We start from the raw sequence: 26,398 nt of genomic DNA, 5'->3' as shown, positions 1-26,398 counted from the left end.
TGGGGCTGGGCATGCAGTTGGTATGGCATGCAGTATTTCTGTTTTTGCTCTTGTTTTCAACCGGTAGCAGTAGCCCTGCATAAGGTCTTCCTGGGGTGTCAGTGCAGGTCAAAAGAGGACAGAAACAACCCCCATCAACTTTGGAATTCTCTTGTCTTCTCACTCATCTGTCTGCTTGCCATTTTTTCTTAGGATAGAGCACGCTCTCAAAAGTCACAGAAATAAGACAAATGGGGAAAGCCATCACAGAACCCAGCTAAAATCCGGTATATTTGATGCCATGCTGAAAACAAATGTGTATCTAAATGACATAACCCCCAGCAGCTTCTCACCTATCCTTTCTGTTGCCAAAGGGGACCTGAAGCTGAGGGTCGAAAGATCAGCACTTTTTTTTTTGTAGCAACTCTGAAATTAAAAAAAAAAAAAAGATTCTCCAGAGAGAAGTACAGGAAAACTAGGGCGAGGTGCCCCACCCCACGTCCCGCGCGCACCTTTATCCTTTTTACTCAGAGGGTAAACCCAGATGTGTTTGGGTAAAGCAGCTACATTTTCGCCCAAGGATGCTAAAACGGAAATGCCCATCACTTCTTTGCTCTTCAGATTGATGCAGTCTCACAGTGACCTCCTCTAAGGACAATGTGACAGGACGAAAGGTCGTGACACTCCCAGGTCTAGTCAGGCAGTCACGGAGGCTCAGCCCAAGAGCGCCCCCCGCAGAGCCCGCTGTTAGCCAATGGGAGACTGAGGTTTCCAGATGGTGAGCTACGGTTCTGCAGCTGGGCCAATCAGACGCCAGGCGGGGTCGGGGGAGGAGATGCGAGGAGAAGCTTGGGGCGATGGAGACCCAGAGACATCAGCAGAAGTTTCTCACCTTGGAATGTGAGGGACGCTCCGGCATCTCCAGCACATACCCACCTCTGCCAGCGAGGACCTTAGGCTACTTTCTCCACCTCATCCTCCAGGGGCCTGGGCGACTGCTGATAGTTTCTGTCCCTGCAGCCCTTTTTAATGTTACCTTCCAGAAGAAAGAAAACAAGGAACAACTGGGTGCTAGGGAACTGACCTCAGGCCCTGCGGGTCTCTGGAGAGAGGGGACAGGAGAGGAGTGGCCGGGGCTGGGGGACTCCATGCGTGGGCCATGGACAGAGCAGCGCTCCTGGCCCTGCCCAGCTTGTGTGCGCTGTGGGCAGCGGTGCTCTCCCTGTTCCCCTGCGGAACCCAGGGCAACTGGATGTGAGTATGGGCGCTGCGGAGGCATGAAGGGTAGGTGGCCAAAGGGATGGTCCGTGCCAGGGAACTTTCAACTTAGGCCAGGGGAGGAGGAGCGGGGACCCTGGGACCGCTGACCCAATGCCTCTAGGGTAGGGGAGGAGAGCAGGGGGCGGCTTACTGCATGGGGCGCCGTTTCTTACAGGTGGCTGGGCATTGCCTCCTTTGGAGTACCGGAGAAGCTGGGCTGTGACGGCTTGCCGCTGAACAGCCGCCAGAAGGAGCTGTGCAAGAGGAAACCGTACCTGCTGCCCAGCATCCACGAGGGCGCCCGATTGGGCATTCAGGAGTGCAAGAGCCAGTTCCGACATGAGAGATGGAACTGTATGGTCGCCACCGCCACCTCCGTCCCGCTCGCCACCAGTCCCCTCTTTGGCTATGAGCTGAGTAGTGGTGAGTCACCAGGACCCTTGGGGTTGGTAGGACATAGACAACTTTTCTGCCAGTGCCTTCCATAGACAGAATAGTGACTGCATGGTCCCGTGCTCGCAAGATCTTCAAATAGGGAAATCGGGGCGACAGGGGCCAGACCCCAGTTTGCAGGTGCAGCCCTACAGAGGGACACCCCAGATCTGCAGAGGGACACTGAGAGGGCCTGCAGTTCTCCGTCCTTCCCGTGGCCCCTGCTAAAGTTGCAGAAAAACTATGAGTCCCCACCCCGACGACCCCTTGGACCCCGTGGTGCCCCGCTCCGTGGGTGACCAGCTGGACAAACATGAGGTCTGCAGCCGGGAATTCTGCTGCCGCATCTGCTTTGATTTAAGCAGCTCTGTGGTGCACAGAGCTGTAGACAAGTGGCTAACTGAAGGACAGCCGCCACACGTTTCATTGACTCCTGGAAACACCAGGTTTAGTGCACAATGGTGATTTTTAAAGTGACTGTCACCTGAGCGCAACTTCTTTTGGATCCCCTGGTTTTCTGTTCCTTCCACCTCTCCCTGACTGAGCGCATTTTTTTTTTTTTTTCGCGATACGGGAAAGTTCCGCAAAACAAAAAAAAAGTTCTTCCACGTGCGTGGTGACTTAGCAAGGATAACGGTACTCAGAGGCAGAATGCTTCCCGGAATATTAGCAGAGTCAGCGAGTTTTAGGCCCCGAGGTGTTGAAAGATACGCTCCCTGTCGTTTTTAAAAGTTCGTTTCGTTCGTAGTGCTCCTTTGACCCTTCCCCACTCTGTTTCGGCATGTGCCTCCCCAGAGCTGCGCCTTCCCAGCTCTGAATTTTGGCTGACAAGTGCTGAGGATGGGTCCCTGGCCTGGGGGTTGGGGTTGAAGGGTAAGAGGCTGGAGGAGAAAGAAGGAAAAGTAAAAAAAGAGAAAAATGGTGTGTCCTAAACAGTTGCTGAGGTGTAGAAGCATTGGCTGGCGAAAAGGCTTATTGGATAACGGGCATGAGTGAAACTGTTTCTATTCCAAGCTAAACATCTGAAAAGAAAAAAAAAATCGACTGCTGAGTCCTTTCTAGTCTACTTTATGAATGTTTTAATGGAACTTTGATTTCAAAGATTTTAACGTCAACTCTACTGACCGAGTGCAAAATGCAACCGTTTCAAACAGGATACCCTTCCACAACAATTCTTTTTGCAAGTTTTCAATTATCTTTTATTAGTTTTGTGGGTATAAGGTCAGCTGAACTGCATAAAATGTTAACTACTTCGTAGCGGCGATATTCATTATATTCTCCTTTAAAAAAATCTTATCTTTAATGTGAAAGGAAAAGAATATTTATATAGCAATTGTCCTGATTTTTGTTAATTTTAGTTTGCATTCTGACCTGTATTGTCTATTCAAAGAAAAATCGCACCAGAATTTTCCGTATGTATTTTGTGAATGCAGCATACTTTGAAAAAAAGGATAAGAAACCTGTTTCTTTTTCTGATGCCATTTACATTGTCCATGCAACGGATTTACATTCAATGTGTACCAACGAGCTACTACTGTCCATGAAACACTAAGATAGATACCAGTGAGGGTTACAAGTTTTAAAAACAAGCATGAATTTTAATATATGAGTAGAGTGGGTGACAATATGGCATGTGACATCCCATAATGTGGAATCCAGAAAAATAATGCTGGTTTTTTTAGTCTAAAATAGTAGATTTCCTTTCCAATACTCGCCCATTACAGCATGTGTTGTGAACACTTGAAAAGTTGATTACCTCATAAGCCAATGAGTAAGTGCTTTAGGACTGAATTTCTTTTCTTTTTTTTTCTTTTTTTTTCTTTTTTCTTTTTTGGTTTTTTGAGACAGGGTTTCTCTGTGTAGCTTTGGAGCCTAGGACTGAATTTCAACAGAAAATGACAGCTCTGTAATTTATCAATGTTTTCTCCCTAGGCACCAAGGAGACAGCTTTCATTTATGCCATCATGGCTGCAGGCCTGGTGCATTCTGTAACCAGGTCGTGCAGTGCAGGAAATATGACCGAGTGTTCCTGCGACACCGCCTTGCAAAATGGTGGCTCACCAAGTGAAGGCTGGCATTGGGGGGGATGCTCTGATGACGTCCAGTACGGCATGTGGTTCAGCAGAAAGTTTCTAGATTTCCCCATCAGAAACACCACAGCAAAAGAAAGCAGAGTACTGCTAGCCATGAACTTACACAACAATGAAGCGGGAAGGCAGGTATGTATTAGAAAAATAAATAAGACCCCAGCAGGATTGGGTAACTAGTACTTAGGGTTAATGCTTCTGGGTGAATCCATGCCAATGAATTTAAAACCAAACACTGGCAGTAGAAGAAATAAATAGGCATATATTCTTTCCTGAGTTTGTATTGACTACATTGGTAAGCTTTCTTAGGGAACATGCTTTCTTAGGGAATAAATATTTATTTATTTAATTTTTTTGTAAAGCAGAAGTTTTTATGGAAAAATTGTTTATTTTATCAAGTAATTTAGATTCAATTAAGACTATAAAAGAATCTGAACATAAAGCTATGGCTGTATTAAAGGTAAAGACATTGTAAAATATAGCTATATTAAAGATAGGTTGAAAGGAGGTGGCTGCAAGGACCCAGAACCTCGTGAACATCTTTATGAATTCTGTTTTAAAAAATTTTTTTAAAAAGGAATATGTGTGTACCCTACTTAGCTTTTATATATTTACATCACTGACTATTGATACAATAAAGTTTGGATTCTAAAACACTGTTGAATTGTTTGGCAACTCACCGTAACTTTCCTAAAAGGCTGTAACATTTTTATGAATACATATTTTCTGTCACAGTAAATTTTTTAAGACAGATACAATTTTGAATTTCCAATAACCTGTGAAGGTCCCAGTGTTGTTACCATAATCTGCCACATCCTCCTGAAGTAAATTCAGACAATTTGCAACATCTCTTAGGAATAGTTAAAGTATATGTTGCGTTTGTTTTTTTTTTACATTTTTGGCAAGTGAATAATGGAGCTCATTCACAATGTTTGGAAGTTCTAGCCAGTTTTCTTTATTTAACTGCCCTCATTTAAAATACAAAAAGCCAGAAGACTTTGAGTTATCACCATAACTCAAGTTTGTATTTACAGTCCCATTTAATTGGAATATGCAATTCAAAAAGTCAAAATAGAAAACAAGAAAATCCATAAATAACTTATGCAAGTTTCCCATGTTTTTTCTTAGGAGCTTCAGAAAAGTTATTTGATTTCACTAACATTGCTTTTACTCTGCACCACAGTTAGGTGCATACTTTTTTCCTTGGGATTTTCCATTGTGAAAATAAGAGTGAAATGTTGATTGATTCTAAATAAAGAAATATCTATTATTTCTAACATTTTCATATGAAAGAAGGAAATGCAACAAATATTGTTCTCTTAACACTAGCATTAAACTGAAGGTACACCAAATCGCTTTATTTATTTAAAAACTGAGAAAACAATTACATAAATATTCATTATTTATCATTTTAAATGGTTTGATAGGGATTTAAAAATTTAACAAAGAATGAAACTCAAAAGTTCATTTTAGGATTAACTCTTAAATAAATATAGTTGTGTCTCAGCCTATGGAAACCTAAAACAATTGTATTAAAGAAAATTAGTTTTATTAATAACATTAAGTTTTATTTCATCTTGTGTGTTTTCAAACTAGGCAGGTGTATTTGGCTCTATCATTGTTAATATTAGTATTAAACAGTTATTTACAATTTGATTTTGGTTTTTATCTACAACAATTTTAATACAATACATTGTTGGCTAGGGAAAAACTCAGTTTCCCCATATTACATAGATTTTTGCTATTTTTCTGTATCTGCAAATAACAGTTCAGCCTGTATAGAGGTACACAGTTTATGCAGATTTCAGTTTCCTTTCTTTTGCCTCATATTATTCTAGATGGAATCCTAAAATATCATACAACATTTACCTGGTTATTCTGAGGGTAATACATGGGTGTTTCATTGGTCTTTTTTTGGGAGGTATTCTAATTCAAAATATTTTTGTATGTTCCTTTCCACTGCTAGCTTTAAAAAAAAGTCTAAATAAACAAAAAGGAGGTTTCTCTAACATGGACAAGAAGCTGACTCAATTTTTAATATTGGACGTTATGATTTTGATCTGTCAGGCATATTTGTCTGAGTAAAGTTTAAGGTCTGCATTCAATTGAGCTGGTTTTTCTAGCCTCAAAATCCCAAACTCAAAATGTAGGAAAGTGTTCAGAGAAATGTGGGTACTGGCGCTTAGTAGCACTGTGAGCAGGATAGATGATTTTCTAACCGCTGACCTTAAATACTCTGATTCCCACTTGGTTTCTGACACCATTCCTAAAGTTATGACTCCAAGAATAATGTTGCTGGGCGGTGATTGGCTGCGAGAATGATGTGATGTCTTCCAGGGGCAGAACTTCTGGGAATAATGTGACTTGGAATATTTATGGGTATTTCTTTTGGTGTGCTTAAAATATTTCCATTCTTACCATGCCTACCTCATAAACTTTTAAGTTTTCCTACCCCATAATTTGTTTTATTATGAGTAACTCAACAAAGTGGGATGGGCAGACCCCAAATTTTCATTGACCTGTTTCAAGAATATTTATAAGTAGTTGAACAACACAACTGTGTTTTGCTTTACAGCAGGTTCAAATTTATTTTGGGATAGAAAGGGACAGAGGAATAGGGATCCCACACGCACATCCGTCCAATCTTAACTTGCAGAGTTCTGAAGTTAAACAGATCCTCCGATGGCTGACACAATGAAATGTCGGTTACAGAATGTTCCACACCAGTTTCTGGCCATTCCTAGTAAATTTGGGTAAAGCAATATGTAGAAAACAATCTCTGCCCACAGCATTATCTTTGATTCAAAGTTGTGGGGCAATTAGTCCTTAAATCATTTCTTCTGTAGCATCTGCTTTTGCATTGAGTTCCAGTGATACATCCTTCCCATTTTACTTCATTAGAAACCAATCAACCTGAAACTTCTATGAGGAACCCTGTAGATTAAATGCCACCTTCCTAATTGCTCTCCTATAGTTTTACACTATTCCACCAAAATGCGCACATCTGTTTGCAATAGTTAACAAAACATTCCTCTGCTAACGTCGTTATAAACCTTAACAACTCAACTAGAGGAGAGAGGAATTTTCCCATAACCACACACAATTCATTCAGTTGCTATTCTCTTTCCAGTTACCAGAAAATATCAGAGCCACCACTGCGGCTCACACTATATGTTTAACATTAATTAAGAACTCCAGCAGGAAAGATACACAACACACATTTTTGAAGAGTTCCTGGAATATTTTTAAATATTCGTATATTTTCCACTTTCGTTTTCTGTTTTTCTAACTTTATCTTGCTAAGTTATAAAGACTCTATGACATATATCACCAATTTATGTAAGACAAGTGTCTTAATGACACTGTTTATTTTCCTATAAAATTGGAATCACAACTAAGTACCTGTTCATTAACTATTCATTAAGTGAAAAGAATTTCTTGCTATAAAACCAGATCAAAGTACATGATTTATGAAAATGTGTTCCAAGAAACACTAACATTGGTAAAGTTCAAGTCTATGTGTCTACCTGAAACTCCGAATTTCATAAAACCCGCCAAGCAGTGACTATGTTCCTCTACTTTAATTACAAGTTCTATCCTTGAAGTATTATGGGGACATCCTCATTCAAATTGCATGTGAAACTCTTGGGGTTCTACTTGAGGATCAGTTATGTATATAAGTTCTGGGGTAGAAAAATAATATATGTCACATTGATGAAAAGAATACTATTTTCTTCAATTTGTATTCTGGCTGCTTTTGATCAGAAGTCCTAGAACTAATACTTTAAAAACATAAAAGTGGAAAATTGTCAACTCCAGTATTAAAAAGAGCTGTTTTCTAGAGTAGGAAAATCCTTGAAAATCTTAATATAAGCTTAGTAGGTGACAAAATTGAATTTGCAAGCCTCTTTTAGTCTTCCAGATTGTGCAGCAATTTGGTGAGCTCACGCTGTTTGGGAGAGAGTTATGATGAAGCTGGAGGAGAGTCCTGCTGGCTCAAGGTCTTCCAGGACCATGGGCCCTGCAGCAGTGACTTTCCTTCACGGGTGTGATTTTTGTTACTCATCCTAGTCAGGTTAGCCACAGAGGAGGCATTAAAAACTGCTTGTGTGAGTGAGTGCATAGTCATTTGAAATGTCTCTACTCTGCTTCTCATGCTTTGCAAACCAACAGCGCTCATGTCTGAACTGGTTACAAAAAGAAAGCTGGGCTCTCCTTCGCAATGTGGAGGAAAGGCAGCTTTAAATCACTGAGTGATGACTATCAGGAACGCTGATCTGGTTTAAACATACACTTACTCTCAGGTCTGGGGCTCCTCGGACAATTTATTTTATTACCTACACTGATTGAGCTTTTTTCTTTTTCTTCATATTCTTTGGCACTTAAAATATGAACAAAGGTGGCCAGAAATTGCATTCATTTCAAATATTGATCTGCATGTAGACCTCTTAAAGAAACAGGATTTTGTGAATAACAAATGCCATGAGTCAGATTATCTGTGTGCTGTACTTTATATAGTAAGTTGTTCGTGTGTCACCAAAGAGTGTTTTTGTTTTGTATTGTTAAGAAATAGATGTTTATTAGTTTTGAAATTTTCTGAATAAAAATGGTTATATCCTATGATCTAGAAAGGATGGAATTTAATACCATTCTATTGTTTTAAATGTTACCAAGAAGTATTAAAAATTGTACAAATCAATATCACATGCTCTCATTTAAGGCTGCAATACAATATTTCTTGTTTGAAATATTCTGTGTGGTTAGACTGTTCTGAGCATGTTAGAAAACGCTGTCTGCAGACATATCAATTAAGCTTTGATATTTTGGAGTTTTGATAAGAAGTGTAAGTGGAAATTAAACTTCTTTCATGAGATTAGATGCATAATTTTCAACTTGTTGAATGGGTGGATTCATTTTTCATTCGCCCAGCATGTTGACAGAATGTCAACTCTACAACTAGTCCTGACGATTTATTAATCTGTTCTGCCATCGTCTGGGAACTGCAGGAAGCAATGTTGATACATAAGAGGTTACAGACCTAAAACTTTAGAGCTCTCTAGATTGCTATTTTAGGCTCATTGAAAAATTCATCTGAACTTTTACTTTAACTTTACCAAAGACAGGAACAATTAGACCTTACCACTTCAAACAATGAGCTACTACAAGTGTGTGTAAGCTCAGTTAGTGCTCCAGGCTGGATAAACAGAACTCAGCACTTAGAAATGAATCTAAAATTACATAAACATGGTTGTCTTTTCCTTTCTTCAAACAAAGTCCTACTGAACCTAGGCTGGCCTGGGCTCACTATGTTGCTCAGGCTAGCCCCAAGTTCACAGCTTTCCTGCCTCAACCTACTAAGAGTTGTGATTGCAGGCACTTTCTTCTCTCTTTTTATTATTTGTGTTAAGATAATGCTATTTATCCATCAAGGAAATGAGCTATATTTTCAGTTAATTTTCCAGAAAATCGGCAGAACTTGTCAGCAGCCTCCACACTGTAGCTCCTTCTCCCTTAGACAATCTAACTTGAGACAGACAGGGTTTCTTGTGTGGTCTGTGGCCAGGGCATAGCATGTTCTCAGTTCCCTTTTATCCCCTGACATCATTGACACTATAGTGACCAAACCTAGGAAGGCTCAATAGAACCAACCAACAGGTGTTGTCACCACAGGGTACCACCATATCATATAAGCAGCTCACTCCAGCCAATCAGATTCCAGGAGTTTGAGAACTGGTTACTGGGAAAGTTCTACTGGTGTTTCTGTGTGTACTGTGAAAGCTGATGTTGCTATGAATATAGTTGGACAAATGTCCTTGTGGTGTGAATGTGAATGTGTCCTTTGGGGATATGCCCAACAGTGGTATTGCAGGGTAGATTGATCCCTCATTTTCTGAGAAATTGCCATAGTGATTTCCACAGTGGCTGTACAAGTTTGCATTCCCACCAGCCATGGAGGACTGTTCCCCCTTTTCCAATCCTCTCCAGCATAAACTGAAGTCTTAAGAGAAAGTTGATGGCAATTACCCTGTCAGTGCTTTACATGATAATCACCCAAGGCTCTGGTTGAAGACATAGCTTTTCATTCTGTATACCTGGCCTAAGACAGGGTTGTTTACATTTCTTACAAGGGATGCTGGAGCTGGTGGTCCATGAACCATACTTTAAATAGCAAGACCTTGAATGGCATCAGAAACATACAGGCAAGCACCAGCATCCTTCCTGACTCCCCAAATGAGTATTAGAAATTATTAGAAATAAGAGTACTTTTCCTATGAAGTTTCAGATCATCTTTGGTAAGTAGCAAAAGTGGCTGTCTTTATAGTCATTTATTTTACAGTTCTTATGTAACTGTGTATTTAGTATAGGGAGTTATGCACATGCCACGTGCACTTGTGGAAGCCAGAAGACGCCTTGCAGGAATTGGTTCTCTCTTCTACCATGTGGTTTCCCAGGATTCCAACACAAGTCTTCCTGCTTGGCAGAACTCTATGAGTACCTGGCTGTCCCATTCCACCCCTACTGGTTTTAATGTGGCACGGGAAGGTTTTCTATGTAGATTCAAAACATTTAGACAGAAATAAATGACAAAATATTTGAACTCTAAACAACCTTAAAGAGGGTTTATGTTCAAACCATCATTTTTATAGGGGAAAGAGCGAGAAAGTTGAGTGGTTGTGTTAACTGTTTCTGCTGTTGAACGAAAAACTGCACAAATGACATTTGAACACAATCATTGTTGGTTTTAGGCTGTCGCCAAGTTGATGTCTGTGGATTGCCGCTGCCATGGAGTTTCCGGCTCCTGTGCTGTGAAAACCTGCTGGAAAACTATGTCGTCTTTTGAAAAGATTGGGCATTTTTTAAAGGATAAATATGAAAACAGCATCCAGATTTCAGACAAAACCAAGAGGAAAATGCGCAGGAGAGAAAAAGATCAGAGACAGACACCCATTCACAAGGATGACCTGCTGTACGTTCATAAGTCTCCCAACTACTGTGTGGAGAACAAGAAACTGGGTATTCCTGGGACACAGGGCAGAGAGTGCAACCGTACCTCAGGAGGTGCTGATGGCTGCAACCTCCTCTGCTGTGGCCGAGGCTACAACACCCATGTGGTCAGGCACGTGGAGAGGTGTGAGTGTAAGTTTATCTGGTGCTGCTATGTCCGCTGCAGGAGGTGTGAAAGCATGACCGACGTGCACACTTGTAAGTAATGTCTCCATCCAGCCCAGCCTAAGACTCCTCAGGAACAGCCAATGATGCAATCTAGAGGGCTCCCCTTACTAGGTACAGCTGCAGAAGGCACTATCTGCAATCCAATTGCAGATCCCTGGGCCAATCTGCGATTTCTTGTTTCTGATCGACATCAGATCACAAGGAGATTGTGAAGCCTGATTGAGATTCTAAAGTTGAAAAGGTTCGCAGTTACCTTTGGATGGTTTGGGGTATAGACCTTGACATATAGGGAATATCGATCTATCCCAGAAGGAAGGAAGGAAGGAAGGAAGGAGAGGAAAAGAAAAGGAAAAGGGAAAAGGAGAAAGAAAAAAGGCCCTTATCCTAGAGACCTGGCTCAGGCTCAGGATTAAGAGCCTAGAACAGGACACAGATACAGAAATCAGTCATGGTGCTGGCACAGCGATCATTTTTTAAAAGACATCTCTTATAGGAGGAAGGAGCAGTACACATGATTTGTATTTTTTCCTCGGTATTTTAATAGAGTTAACTATACCAAGTGTTTGTGTCTAAACAGAACAGGCTGAAAATTAACTAAGAGACAGGTGCTTGCTTTATGTTTTCATAAACTTCAAAAGAAAAGCCATTGAGAAGAATCCTCACTAAGAGATGCAACATCTCTTTTAAAGTATTTTTAAAGATGCTAAGCAATAAAAAGAACCAAAATGTAAGAAGTGAAGTATGAATTGGATTTGTAAGTGCCTTTAACCAAGAGGATTTTTCTAGGAAGTGGAAAAAAAATCTGTAAAGTTTATCTCACTTTTAATCTTTGGATTTATCCTTTTATTGTAGACCAGTTTCTAGCATTAAAAATTCAGCTGAGATATACTAGGAGGTGAAATTCTTTTAAAGAGATGAAAAATGGGAGTAAATATATAAAGCCCCTCAAATACATAAAGACAGTATTTTGTACAGTATTTTGCTTTAAAAGTTTTATATTTTGTAAATATGCTATTTAACTTATGTGACATATATTAGGACTTAAAGACATTTATTGTTAAACTCTTAGAGTGCTAGAATAATAAAGTTATGCCAAGAAATAAGAATAGCCTTCTTTTCTTTTTCATGCCACTAATTAATTCTTAAAACATTGAAAAAGAAGGTAATTGAGGCAGTTGCCTGGATGCATTTCTTTCCAAAATGACAGCTTTCCTTCTTCTTTTAAGAAAAACAAAAATTTTTTTTTTCTTTCTTGGTTTTTAAAGACAGGGTTTCTCTGCGTAGCCCTGGATGTCTTGAAAATGACAGTTTTTTTATGCTATAGATTAAAGTATGTTACAAAATATAAAAAAATTGTGTTCTTTCGGTAGCCAGATAACTGAGTTCTCTTTCCAACCTTATCTCTGCTTTATTATAACAAATTTAATCATGGAGCTATTAGATGGGTAAAGAATCTAAGCCAGAATAATGGTGAACCTGATACCCTGGGTATTCAGTATATTTTATACAAGGTTGCCTTTCCATTTGAATGTTGAGTGCTGGTTTTTATTTTTTTTTTCCTTCTTGTCTTACTTGTTTCTTTTGGATCTAAGGACAGAAGCCAGGGAGTTGTGCGTGCTAAGGAAGTTCTCTACCACCGAGCTAAGTCCCCAAGCCCTCGGTCTTGTTTTAATATTCACATAGGTATGTTCATATTTCACAAGACACCAGTGAAACATCACAGGGCTGCATTTAAGGTTATATTTTAATGTAAATGCTTACTCTTTCATACTTTGCTAAATATTTTGTGAAATATTTTAGGATTGTATGAAAAATAGTTTTTCTAAGCTCAGGATGGACACAGAGAATATTCTTTTTATTAATAAGAAATATTTATCAAGGATTTTAATCTATTTTCTATTAATTATTTTAAACCAATTGAGCAACAATTTGAGAAGCAAAACTATGGACGTTATCTAAAATTTGGATGTTAAAAAATCAAGACGGCACATTTAACTGTGACCGTTAAAGTCTAGCAGTTACTATTTGCTAAATGAGAAATATGGATGTGGCAAATGAATAAACACTGTGCTAATGTGACAGAGTTGCTTCCCATTCCTTATTCTCTGACTATAATGGGGGTGAGGCACTCTCTGCTCTTTTTTGCAAAGTAACTAATTTATCTGCACTGAAAATAATCACCCTTTTACTTTAGGAGAGAAAGACTATATTCTACTAATTAGAAAACTTTTCCTATTACCCTATCACCTGATGGAGAATCAGTCAACCTCAGATTCACTAACAGCTGGTAACTCACGCCTTTGCTTTCAAAACCAACCTGACTGCCCTTTCTAGGATGCCAAGGAGGAATTTCTTACTCTGGATTCCTTTCTTTCTTACCTTTGACCTCTGCAGGCATCCTTGACTTTTTCACCCATCTATCTTTATGTTTCAAGTGACAACAAACCCAGGCTAGATTGACTTAAACATTAAAGGAAGCATATTGACTCAGAAATTGAAATCTTGAAAATTTTAACTAGATCATCAGAAGCATTATCAGTAAGTATCTGCCATGGTCCTTAGGCCCAGGTCTCTCGATCACTTTCCACTGATATCTGGCTTTGTCCTGAGTGCCAGGCTCTGTAGCTGTTTGCCTCAAATTCTTGCACTCCTGACAGCTCCATCTCTGATCTGTTGGTCACATGGCCACCACATTTGCAGACCTAACCTTTTAAGGAAAACCAGAGGCCATTTTCTTATATACACTGAAGACAGGAGAAAGGGTTCCTTCCCAGAAGGTCTGGCAAAGATCTTCTGAGTTGATGTTGGCACTGACTGGTTAAATGTGCTTATATCTAAGCCAATCACAGTGACAACTGTGATTTGGGAGTGGGCAACAGGCATTCTTATCTGTCTAGTGGCAATCGGAGCCCTTGCTGGGCACCAGAAGTAGGTTTCAACTCCAACTAATTTAGGCAGTTTGAGAGTAAGAAGGAGACGATTATGCATAGAGGAAAACCAGGCCGCTAATTTACCAGGATAGGGAACAAGAATGACCACCATGCCTAGTTCTGGTGATGTGCTTGCAGCGTCTGGCCTCAGGCAGAACTCACAGCCAGACAAATCAAACCCAAATACTGTGAACTGTGTATGTGGGGGCAGTTCCACTAATGTATTATTTTCTTCAACGTAAGAGTTTTAAATTTTTGTTGTTGTTTTCCTGATTTGGAACTAATAAGAGACAAAAGATCATCCTAATATGAAATTAAGGAAAAACAAACCAGGTGTGGTGGCGCACACCTTTAATTCCAGCACTCGGGAGGTGGAGGCAAGCAGATCTCTCTGAGTCCAGGGCAGCCTGTTCCCATCTAGTCGTGGCTATATATTAGCCTCTCCCCCCCCCCCAAAAAAAAAAAAAAAAAAAAAAAAAAAAAACAATTAAGGAAAAGTGTATTGAACAATAGCATTATCTGTAACCTCTGCATTAGGTATATGGAAGGCATTTCTCTGATAACAGTACACTATAGAACCTATTCATTCTTTTCTTTTTTTCTTTTCTTTCTTTCTTTCTTTTCTTTTTTTTTTTTTCAAGACAGGGTTTCTCTGGGCTTTGGAGGCTGTTCTGGAACTAGCTCTTGTAGACCAGGCTGGTCTACAACTCACAGAGATCCACCTGCCTCTGCCTCACCAGTGCTGGGATTAAAGACCACTGCCCGCTTTCATTCTTTTGAATATAAACAACCACAGTATTCTCTACTCCCAATTTGGATGATATCTGCTTTGTTCTATAGTTTAAGGAATTACACATGATACCAAGAGTATGGACATTTCATTACATATGTTCACATGCTATGATCTTACATGTCCTCGCAGCTTTAGAATCATGATACTCACTTCTTCTGAAGCATTGTTAGTACTGATACGAACAGTTCTATTGTTAAGATCAGTACTGAACATTTATCTGTGACCTTTAAAATTCAACAAAGTTATTATTAAATGAGGGAGATGGAGGCAGAGTGTTAGCCCTTTGAGAGTTGCTGCTAGTATTTGTATCACCTCCCATATGTCCTCAAAGACTGGAAAATAAGCCACCAGTTAGTTAGGTCCTTAGTCGCAGCACTATGATCTGCTAAGCTGACCTGATTAAGTTCCAATTCTTTCTCCAGCAACCACAAATAATTCCCAAGACAAAACCTTTCTAAGGAAAGCTAAATTTCACTGATTCTTGCTTTAATTTCAATTTTACTATGCAGCAAGTGAAACATGTCTTGAATAAAGAGTAGTGTTGTATCATAGCATGAAAGGGGACATCGTAGGATAGATACTATAGAGGCATCTTGCTTTGCCAGTGAACTTGCAGTGGTGGCCACAACCTATGGGTGTGGTTTCAGGTGTTCAGACGTGACCCCTTATAAGGTAGAGGAGGGGCTGGCTCATACTCTTGGGTTGCCATATAGCCACCGAAGGAGTAACATGCAGGAGCTTTATGGGTAAGCCACAGCCTTGTAGCAATACATAGTTTAATAGAAACGGGTTAATAATTAAGAGAGAACTAGCCAATAAAAAGCACGAGCCATTGACCAAACAGTTTACAAATAATATAAACCTCTGTGTATTTATTTGGGCTTCGGGACCTAGCGGGGCAGAAACTCTGCAGGATACCAGAGAGAGATGGGAGAGACTCACTTCCTTTGAACACAAATACAACTTTAGTAAACAACTTGATAGCATTTGCTGTATAGCTGGCATGGGCCAAAAATAAATATCATTTATATACATATGTATTTATTAAATTTCGTTCATACATACATATAGTCTTCACAACAATCCCATAAATTAGGCACCATTATTGTAGCTCCATTTCTCAGATGAGGGAAATTAGCATAGCAGCTGTCAGTCAAGTAGCCATCCATGCTCACACAGGATGGACCAGCTGCATCTGTTCCCTCCATAGCCACACTGTTCCTGTGCATCTCATGGGCTGAAAATCAGAGTTGATTAGGTTTACACCATGTAAAGACTTTGAGGGATCTGTAAGTAGAGTTAAATTACAGATGTTTCTTCCTAGTTTGGCTATGTAAACTTGGTTAAGGAGCTCAAAGTGATTAGAGCTAGCCTCTATTTCAGATCTCCGCAGCACAAACAGTTGGATTACCCAAGAAGTTATCAATCTTCCATGAAGAAATGATCTGAGTAACAAAACAATTTAAGTCAGCATAAAATAAATACACCCTTGCTGATGTGCTTAGAGCTAGCTGACTGCTTCGTGAGGTATTTCTTTTTAGAAAACAGATAACATTTGTGGTTTCTAATGGCTTATCTTCACAGACAAAGTAAAACTACGGGAGGGGGTGGGTAGGAGGGGGGTTGTACCAAGCTAAAGCTTTGAAAGGAAATGCTAGAGAAAGTAGCCTTCTGAGTGATTATAAAGAAAGGACAGCAGCAAATATGATACCAGTTGACACAAAATAAGGTTCATATGTATCCTTTTAATGAGCAGAGTTAAGTGGAAGCATCTGATTTGTAAGAATTGGAAGCAAAATGTGGTGGCATAAAGACTGTCTATTCCCTGTTAAATGGCTGGTCTCTAGAGCCAGGAGTAACTGATCTCCACAGCTGCCAAGAAACATTGGTAACAACCTAACAGCTGTTGTCAGAATCTGTATCTACCTAGTTCTGGGTATCTATGATAAGAAAAGGTAAGCCTGTGTCCCCATTGAGTCTTTCTGATGAGTGAAGGCCATTGCCATGTTTTACTGGATATTTCAACACAATTTAAACTCTAAGGCAAGTGTGTGTGTGTGTGTGTGTGTGTATGTGTGTGCATGGAGGGGGGGTGTCACACAGATTAAATCAATGATCTCCTTTTTCTCAGTACATAATCTCCACTCTTCACTAGTACTATGCACTACCATTCCTGCATCTTACACTTTCCGAAAACTAATATTTGCTTCTCTCAAGCTCTTTAGACAAAAAAAAAAAAAAAAATGCATACAGTAAGACAGCAAAATGGGAAAACCAAAAGTCAATGGGATGGATAAGTAGGGCCTTCTATTTAATGAGTAGAAGATGATTTCACAAAAACTAATTTCACTATTTTGAGAAATTCTTCCCTTTGCCAACTTGAAAATGTTTTCTCTCTTCAAATAACCAACCTATTATTTCTCAAAATACTACTTTAAATTTCATTGACTAAATATAGAAACCGCAAAACTCTAGTTGTCATAATACCTGCCACTGTGTCCCATGTCCAACATGCCCTGGGATTTAGAAACATAGGGAACCTACTCCAGAACACTTCCATAATGGAACTTTGACAGCATTTGCAAAATACACAATTGGCCACTCTGCTGGCTTTCAACCTCATTCTGACCATGAGTTCCCAGTTTCTGTATGAGTCTAGGAACAGGCTCACTCACTTACCTGGTATCTCACACTGTCAACCTGCTAAAGAGCAGAAAGCCACTGGGGGCAGAGCACATTGTCCACAGCAGGGACCTACGTCCTTTTCCTTCACACCTAAGGAAACTCACCCACGGAACCTCCTATTCTGCATTCTTGGACTTCCCCACTTACAGGCACCACTGACTTACTGGCTTGTCCATGAACTGAACATAACCAGATGACAGTGTCCAACAGAATTCATGCTTAAACCTTTCCTATGCTCACAACTGAACTCTCAAGACATTCTTGCTGTTCATTGCTGTTTTCGACAAAGAATGCAGGTCTCTAATCAGGTTCCCATTTTAGTTCCCAAGAGAATTAAACCTAAGCACAGTAGTTTTAGAGCTGAACTTGAAAATTATTGATTTCCATGTCAAGCTCAGCATGTGGAAACAATAATGCAAAACTTGACATTTAGTTTTAGGATAAGACAGTGGGAGTCACACTGGACTCTTAGCTAAAACCTGGATCCCAGGGGTGAGTGTTAACCTTTCTCTGCTCGAAGGGACATCTCTACAGAAGGTAACAATTCTGTTTCATAGTAGACATACAATGGGCCATCAACGTTTCCCTGGCAATGCAGAAAGGCAAGACTTGACAGATAATTCACTTGTCCCTATGCTGAGTTTATTCATATCAAGCTGCACCCAGTGGTACCAGCCTCACAGGTAAGGCAGAGCACATTTGAATGGTGGTTAACACATTGTGGAAAATGCCCTTGGAAACCCCCCAAAGCAAACAATAGCAATAATAACAAAAGTTTGAAAATCCCCATTTAAGATTCTCCCCTTGCCGAGACAGTCCTGATGGCAAGAACCTCCGTCATAGGTCCTTCTAAGCAAGTGGCGAGTCCTAGTGGGACTGAACTGAGGCCCATTGTCTCCCTATCCCTAATGATCTGCAGCCAGTTTTTAAGAGCCAGGACCAAGGTCTGTGTTCCCTACAAGGTTCCCCACACTTTTGTCCATAGCTATCCTGGCCAGCAGAGCCCTTTTTATTGGATTTGAAATACTGAGCACTTAGCAAGAAATGAAATCTTGGATTCTGCATGTGATGGGGCCCTTGGCGTTCCAAGTAATAAATGAGATAGAATGTGGAAGACATTCAGAGCCTTGGAAAGCTAAGATAGCCTCAAGTGTAGCTGCATCTTATCTGTTAATCATGTTACCGACCTGTCTGTCACTGACTTCTTCTCTGGCTTAGAATTTCAAGAAGGAGAGGAAAAAGGGATTTGGGAGGTGGGGACTGACTGACAATTTGGCATGTTACAATCAAAACCAAGTTTATGGGAGGAAAGCCACTCTGGTAAGGACCAGAAAAGAACCCTTACAAATGCTCTAGAAAAGGTAAAATCCATGCCTAACTTCTGCAGCTCCACAAGGTATACATTTGAAGAGGTGGGAGTAACTGGTTGGGTGGCAAACCTTTTACCCAATCAACAAGCATTTCTTCTGCTTTCATACCGACTTGAGAAGATGTCAAATGTATTTCCATTTAAACTGCTTTGCTCATTGAGCACAGTGCATTTCTCTTCTTTAAAACAGACTGGGAGAAAGGGTTGATAAAACAGAATGCATCATTGTGAGGTCAAATTATAATTTGTGTAGACCTTTGAAATATAAAACACAAGTTAATTATCATAAAACTTGCAAAATATTGGCTGATTTATTTAAAAACAAATATAACAAAATGATGAACTTAACTTGAACCAAATTAAGAATATAAATGTTCTCTTTATTTTTCCTATTTCCCAGATACCCGCTTATTTGCCCCTTTCTTTCTGTTTCCACACCCACCTCCCCCACCTCTGCTAGGGAAGCACCGGTGATGACGGAACTGCATCCGCAGACCCTCTCCCATCACTTGAACCGGTACATATCAGGGTTAGATCTTTATGTTAATGAAGAAAATTCTCAACATGAAATGAGCATCCTTTCACTTCTAAGACGGATGTGAAAATCAAACAGTCTATCATTGCTTCCAGAGTTAAGCTGGTGCAACCAGTACAAGACAGGATCTAGTGGAAAATGACTGCATGGTAGCAGTTGCATAACCACTCTTACCCCTCTAACATTTTATACAAGTGTAAAACCCATCTCGCCAGTCTTTAAAATTCAAAGGGATAGCCTGTTGTCAAGCAACTTAACTTCTACACATGTTCAAATATGTACAGAGTATGATTGTGTTTAATGGCAGAGACTTAATTTTTTTTAAATGTTTAGAAGTACAAAAAATTGTCAAAAAAAAAGATATCCTTGTGATGTTCTGCAGGTATAGTATATACTTTGCCAAACACACACACACACACACACACACACACACACACACACACACACACACAAACACACAAACACACACACAAATTCACAATGTGAAACAAAGAATACTCACATTATTAGAAAAAACAAAAAACAAAACCCTGCAACATTTATTTTCCAATCCCCAGAAACTGTAAAATGGCTTACAGAATCAAGGGAACTATTTTACATGTTGGATATGAGTTAGCACAGAAGCACCAGACCTCTTACAGGGTTACAAAACTTGTCTGAACAAGGAAGACGCGTCATCTTACAAACTACTACATTCAGGTTGTGGAAAGAAACAGTACCACCATGTCAGGAATAGTCAAGAAATATCTGAATTGCTTCTGGCTTCTTAACAAAATAGCAAATACTGCTCTTTGATTATTTTTTTTTTATACAAACCACCTAAATTTTAGGTTCAAATTTTAAGTGTTGCCTCAGCCCACAAAAGGCAGTGTTTGCTTATGTTGCATTTTAAACTATTCCAAATATGTTGCCTACGATAGGTATTTAGTGCTCTAATAAAGTAATTCGGACTTCTTAAATGGGCTGCTTTGCTATTATGAAGTTAGAAGTAAATAACAGAGTTTCTTGGTTTACAAATAAAAGCTATGATTAAAGTACTCCTAAGACCACAAGGTCAGTGAAGATAACAAAGAGGACAAATGCCCTCTTTAGGACCACACTAACCCGCTGCCTTGAGTAACCTGATTAGGCTGAGGAAGAGACTCGGCCTGGTTCTCCAGTTCTGTCCCACCCTCTAGGCTTACTCTAAACAGCTTATACAAAACAGAATAACGTACTTCACACCACTAACACAAAGTCTAGAAGATGAGCCCCAAATGATACCTACACTAGTGTTCATTTTCAGTGTTTTAAAATGTATTTTTTGTGCTTTTCACAAATCTGATGAAAATTTTTATGTGAAATATTTTATTTCTTGGATTCTTTGGAAGGAAAAATAAAGACTATGAAAAGAGGTACACCAGGAGCCAGACTGTACGATCACATTACACATACAACTAGCCAAAAATCTCTTTAATTTAAAGGATACTGTCAGCACATGCCAGATATTTATACAGAGACATGTATGAACAAAATTTCCTCCCTAAAAGGCATGTTTTCCATGATAGAGTTTCACAGCAACCAGAATGTAAATCAGTGTCCTATACAACCTTCTGGTTACCCATTGAATATATGCTTTTAGAATAAAAGTACATTATTGCCACTGAAGTCTAAACATTGTACTTTTAGGGAAATGTGCTTAAAAATGGTCCGGTGATTTGTTCAGTACGAGGGCTATTTACAAAGGTAGCCATTTATGTTAGCAATAAATAATCCCGGGATCAACAGAGACGCTCTTGCTCATGCACACCCTGGCCAGCCGCATGCTACTAAAATATGTACACGGAGCGGCTGCTTTACAGCTCTCCTTCAGAATCAAAGTGCGTGCGTCCTCTCTCTGGTCTTCACGTTCCCTTCAGTCCTGCTTCTGCGGGATGCACCCTTCCATCTCCACCACCTCAGGCCATCCTTCATACTTGTTTGTGTCCTTATTGTTCTTTATGTGCTGAGGGGACACAATGACAGTACACAGCTTAACGAACGTTTGGGATTTGCTAACCCACTTGCTCTCACTTCAGTTAACACATGTCAACAATGAGGTGACATAAATTACAGCTCAAGAAATTAAATGAGTGACCTTAGTGGGCGGGGGCTATGTGGCAAACCTTCAGAAAAACAAACAAACAAATAAACGCTTGTAAGGAAACTTCTACAGGATTACTTGTCCAAAGGTTTACATTCTATTTGAGCTCTGAGATATTTGTGAATTCAGCTGATCCTAGCACCAGAGTATAACTGAAATGCTTAATAACCGAGAATGATAGTGCATTGTTGTATAAGAGGGAAATAATTTTAAGGTTTAAAAAAAAATTTCTAAAATCACCATTATTTTAATTATATACCAAGAACTTAAAAAAATGTCTGAACATATTCACTATTTGCTTAATCTAATTTTCTTTTTGGGGGTGTGGAGGAAACCAGGTTTTTCTACACAGCCCTAGCTGTCTTGGAACTCACTCTGTAGACCAGGCTACTAGCCTCGAACTCAGTGATCTGTCCACCTTCCTCTGCCTCCTGAGTGCTGGGATTCAAGGAGAGCCCTGCCACTACCTGGCACTTAATTTTCAAATAACTGGTGTGAGAATATTATAGGAGAAAATTTCACTAATTTCCTCTTGCCCCTTAGTTATGAACATCTTAGACACTAACCTGTTCAAAGGGGCTTTTTGTCTTAATGCCCTTCCCACCACAGAAGACCCAGTTATCTCGAAAGCCAAGTGTGGTGATGGACGTGCTCCCCAGCTCAGCAATGAGCCGCCGTGCCTCGTCATTGAGCCTGAAAGAGAGGACAAGACATAAACACTGGGCATTGCACTTTTTTAAAAAAAGATTTATTATGTATACAGTGTTCTGCCTGCACGTATGCCTGCAGGCCAAAAGAGGGCACCAGGTCGCATTATAGATGGTAGTGAGCCACCATGTGGGTGCTGTGAATGGAGAGGAGCCATCTCTCCATCTGGGCATTGCGCTATTTAAATACTGAGAGACTCACTGAATATGAGGGTGAAAACATTTCAGATGAAATCAGAGAATATAAAAAAAATGAATACATAAAAAATTTTCTAAAACAACATTCTTACTCGAGTTCTTTAGAGATGAAAGGCAAAGTCAAGAAGCAAGCAGTTAATCAGAGAGCATCTGGTACACATCTGTATTTCCTAACAGTTTGTCTTCACCTGGTCATTTCTAAGTACATTCATCCTCAGGGAGACCATGGTCCTGCTAACAGACACGTATGGGGCTATCCAGGTCTTAAGCAACCAGTGTCTTCACTCACTCTTCACCAAACCCATTGTGAAATCCATGGGAATGGATGAGAAATGAATGCTGATGGATGCTGGAAGCTTCTTAGCACTGTCTTCTATTTAAAACAAATTTTGAGAATAGATATATAAACTGCATTGACTTATTTTAAAAAATGAATGTAGGAACCACATGAGGGCTAAATGTTTACCAGGAAGGCAGTGACAAAAATCAACCTCCAGACAAACTCTCAGTTGAAAGACGCCACTGAAAATATCTCTGAGGATCACAGAAATGTTGAGTGATTCCCTCTTCTTGTCTCACAAAGAGCAGAAACAAAGCAGATGAACACTAGCTATGGAGCTAGAGAAGGAAAACTAAGGAGCAGGCACGCAGGCTACATGACATGAAGTCTTGCAATATAAACAAGCAAGCCACCACCACCAGCAAGCAACTTTTATAGATTATTTACGGAGATCTGTCCACTAGCACTGGAGGCAGCACATGCCACCTGAAAACAGCAGGACAACCAATGAGGGAGGGGCTGATTCACGCTGGTAGTAGTCTTCAGCTCTCTAATGCCTTAATGAACAAAATACATCTTAAACTGACTTTAAAGATAAGTGGGGTGCTTTGCATTTAAAAGGGAAGCTTTATAAAATATGAAGCACAAGTATGTAACAGTCAACTTTCACAAATTATTCAAGCAGTCACATCCATAGGACATGGGAACTGTTGCAAGCACAGCTCGAATGCTGTTGTCACCCTGAAGTTCATTGGAGTCTGTGAGAAAAATAAGCAAAAGCCCCTGGAACATGCAGCCTGTCAGATTCACTTCTGAAAAAATGCAGCGTGAACAAGTGAACTGAAAAGGGAAGTGTAATGTCTAACAGTCAGAAAGAGCAGCCTGGCGTTGGTGGCGCACACCTTTAATCCCAGCACTTGGGAGGCAGAGGCAGGCAGATCTCTGTGAGTTCGAGGCCAGCGAGTGCCAGGACAGCCTCCAAAGCAAAACAGAGAAACCCTGTCTTGAAAAACCAAAAAAGAGACCACAAAAATGGAAAACAATAATAATAAATAAATGTTTAAAGGGATGGGAGAAATGGAGCGGGGCTAAGGGCTGGTGCAGCACTTGCAAAGGGCTCAGTTCAGTTCCCAGATGGGTGGTTCCCACAATGGGTGGCTCGAAACATGTGTAACTTCCGTCCTAGGGGATCCAATGCCTCTGGCCTCTGAGGGCACCTGCGTGCATGTACACACACGTGTGAATGCACACACGCACATACATGCACTCACACATGCACGCACCATCTGAGCCTCTCGGAGATGTCTGCGTGGGTAGTGCTCAGATGCTCCTGGCCCAGCTCCACGGGCTCAGCTATCACTTCCCAGGGTTCACCCTGTGTGGAGCACCTTCTGCACTGGAGGGGAACACCTTCTGCACTGGAGGGCAGCTCTGAAGGGCCCACTGAGCCCTGCCACCTTCTACATGTGCAGTTTCACTACGCACTCTATTTTCTGGCTACTTTTACAAAGAATTCTTTGCTTCTGTCAATACAACCAGGTGAGCTGTGAGAAGGGAATTAGAATAAAACACACTGCAATGTGGAAGGCAGGCAGTAGGCTCACTACTGCGGTAGGGTGCCAACATCACTGCCTCTCTCTCTCCTAAGAGAGCCACAGGACTCCGTTCACATTTGTCCCTCACAAAAAGTGCAGTTTGCAATATTGGTAAATTGAAATAACAAATGTTACATTCACAATCAATGGTAAGAATTGACCCCCCAAATAGTTTGGTTATCCAAAGGCAGGTATGTTTCCTTATTTAAAAAAATAGAAAGTAAAATGTTTCCTATCAAAGAGTTTATATGAACTAAAAACATATACACATATACACACATATACGTGTCTGTGTGTGTGTGTGTGTGTGTGTGTGTGTGTGTGTGTGTGTGTGTGTGTGTGTATTGAAGGGGCAGTCAATTGTCTTTCTGTACTTTTGAATTTCACAAGTGAACATGATGATTGGATAAACCATGCCAAGTTAGCCAGATCAGGAATCAACGTTGACTTCATTAACTCCTGCATTTTCCATGAGAACATTATGGCGTCCTTGTGCAGAAAGGAAATAACATAAAAGACCTGAGTTCCCCTCAGAAAAGCAGACCAGCAAGACTGGCAGTGCTGGCATCTGGACCCTTGGATCTGAGAAGAGAACCTACAACCTCCCCAGAACTGTACCTGTGGGCACAAACGATATCAGCTCCCCTAGTCAGCTTTCAGCTCAGTAAGAAGCCCTGTCTCAAGACAGTAAGTCAGACAGCAATAGAAGACAAGACACTTAATATCCTACTCTGACCTCTAGAGAGGCAGACTGACACGCCTGTGCATATAACACACACACACACACACACACACACACACACACACACACACACACACGCACATGTGCACACAGACATGCACACAAGTACATGCATATACATGCAAACACATGCACACAGAATTTAAAAATTAAAAGTAAATAAAAGGACTGTTGGAAACCTGGCCCTGTTACCCTCCAGCCTTTCCCCCTGGACTTGTGCCTTTGCTGATAATGGCTTTCTACCTTTTCCTGAAACAAATCATGGCCACAAGGATCAAATCCAGAGACCTGGGTCTATGTCTAACTATAAAATCACTTCTCAATGACTTCTAATGCTTTCTGATCTTCCTATGTAGAGTCTGTGGGTTGTTTCAGTGTCCTTTTTGTTGGATTCTAGTTTAAGCCAAGGGCAATTTTATGTTTCAGACGGAAGTTTAAATCAATGCAAAGCAGCCTGTGTACAAACATTGTAATATATACAGGTGTCAAAATGTCTTCTTTTTAAAAGCCCAGAATAATAAATACAGCATAAAACTTGGAGATACAAGTTTTTTTGTTGTTGTTCTGAATGAAGTATTAAGGACTTGCTGTGTGTTTTAGTACTTACTAATGGTATTAACTAGCTGAGTTCTTTGAAACTGATGTTTAAAAAGCAAAGGAGAGGGGGAGGGTCTAGGTCCTGCTCCAAAGGATATGACAGAGTTTGAAGATCCCCCATGGAAGGCCTCACCCTCCTGGGGGAGCAGAAAGGGGATGAGATAGTGGGTTGATGGGGGCAGGGGAGGAAGGGAGGGGGAGGAAACCGATTGACATGTAAAAGAAGCTTGTTTCTAATTTAAATTTAAAAAAAAAAAAAAGCAAAGGAGATGGCTTGGTGGCTAAGGGTTTGAGCCTCAGCATGTCCATTAAAAGCCAGCGAGGCCACTTACATCTATATCCCTGGTGCTAGGGAGAGCATGCAGGCTGCAAGATGATACCGGAGGCTTGCTTGCTGATCAATGGCCTAGCCGAGAAATGGTACATGCCAGGTGCAGCTAGAGAGCCTGTCTCAAGGGAATAAGCTTGTTCAGAGAGCAAGAAGAGGACACCTGATGTCCTCAAGGGCACACACACCTACACCTACACCTACACACACACACACACACACACACACACACACACACACACACACACACACAAACACACATTTTTCTTTTTGTTGTTGGTGGTGGTGGTGATGTTTTTATGTTGGGGGCCAGCAAGATGGCTCAAGAAGATAAAAGCTCTTGACACCAAGCATGAAGATCTGAGTTTGGTCCCCAGGATAGACATGGTAGAAGGAAAGAACTAACTCTTGAGCTGGGCAGCTCCCTCTCTCCCTCTCCCCCCTCCTCTTTCAAAATAAGGTTTCACTATTGTAGCCTAGGCTGTCCTGAAAATCACTATGTAGACCAGGAAGGCCTTCCTCTGCTTCCCGAGTGCTGGGATTAAAGGTATGAGTCACATGTCCAGACTCTTTCTTTAATTGGTGG

General features: G+C 40.5%; 2 protein-coding genes across 2 annotated transcripts in view; one reads left to right on the top strand and one right to left on the bottom strand.

Annotated features, from left to right (window-relative positions):
- The first annotated feature begins 1,138 nt into the window (after positions 1 to 1,138).
- On the top strand, positions 1,139 to 11,055 carry Wnt16 (Wnt family member 16). Its single transcript, XM_027389739.2, has 4 exons — positions 1,139 to 1,233; positions 1,415 to 1,662; positions 3,604 to 3,890; positions 10,505 to 11,055. The coding sequence occupies exons 1-4, from the start codon at positions 1,139 to 1,141 to the stop codon at positions 10,967 to 10,969; spliced, it is 1,095 nt and encodes a 364-aa protein (XP_027245540.1). The 3' UTR covers positions 10,970 to 11,055.
- An 8,694-nt stretch (positions 11,056 to 19,749) lies between these two features.
- The window catches only part of Fam3c (FAM3 metabolism regulating signaling molecule C), a 43,201-nt gene continuing 36,552 nt past the window's right edge, over positions 19,750 to 26,398 (bottom strand). Inside the window, exons 9-10 of the mRNA XM_027389968.2 lie at positions 21,932 to 22,058; positions 19,750 to 21,227 (exon numbers count right to left, since the gene is read on the bottom strand). Of these exons, the coding sequence (XP_027245769.1) occupies positions 21,138 to 21,227; positions 21,932 to 22,058 (217 nt within the window). The 3' untranslated portion in view covers positions 19,750 to 21,137. The remainder of the gene's footprint in view (positions 21,228 to 21,931; positions 22,059 to 26,398) is intronic.

Source organism: Cricetulus griseus (assembly GCF_003668045.3).
Source record: "Cricetulus griseus strain 17A/GY chromosome 1 unlocalized genomic scaffold, alternate assembly CriGri-PICRH-1.0 chr1_0, whole genome shotgun sequence".
Lineage (NCBI taxonomy): Eukaryota > Metazoa > Chordata > Mammalia > Rodentia > Cricetidae > Cricetulus > Cricetulus griseus.
The sequence above is the reverse complement of the archived record's forward strand: the minus strand, read 5'-3'. Positions and strand labels throughout refer to the sequence as shown.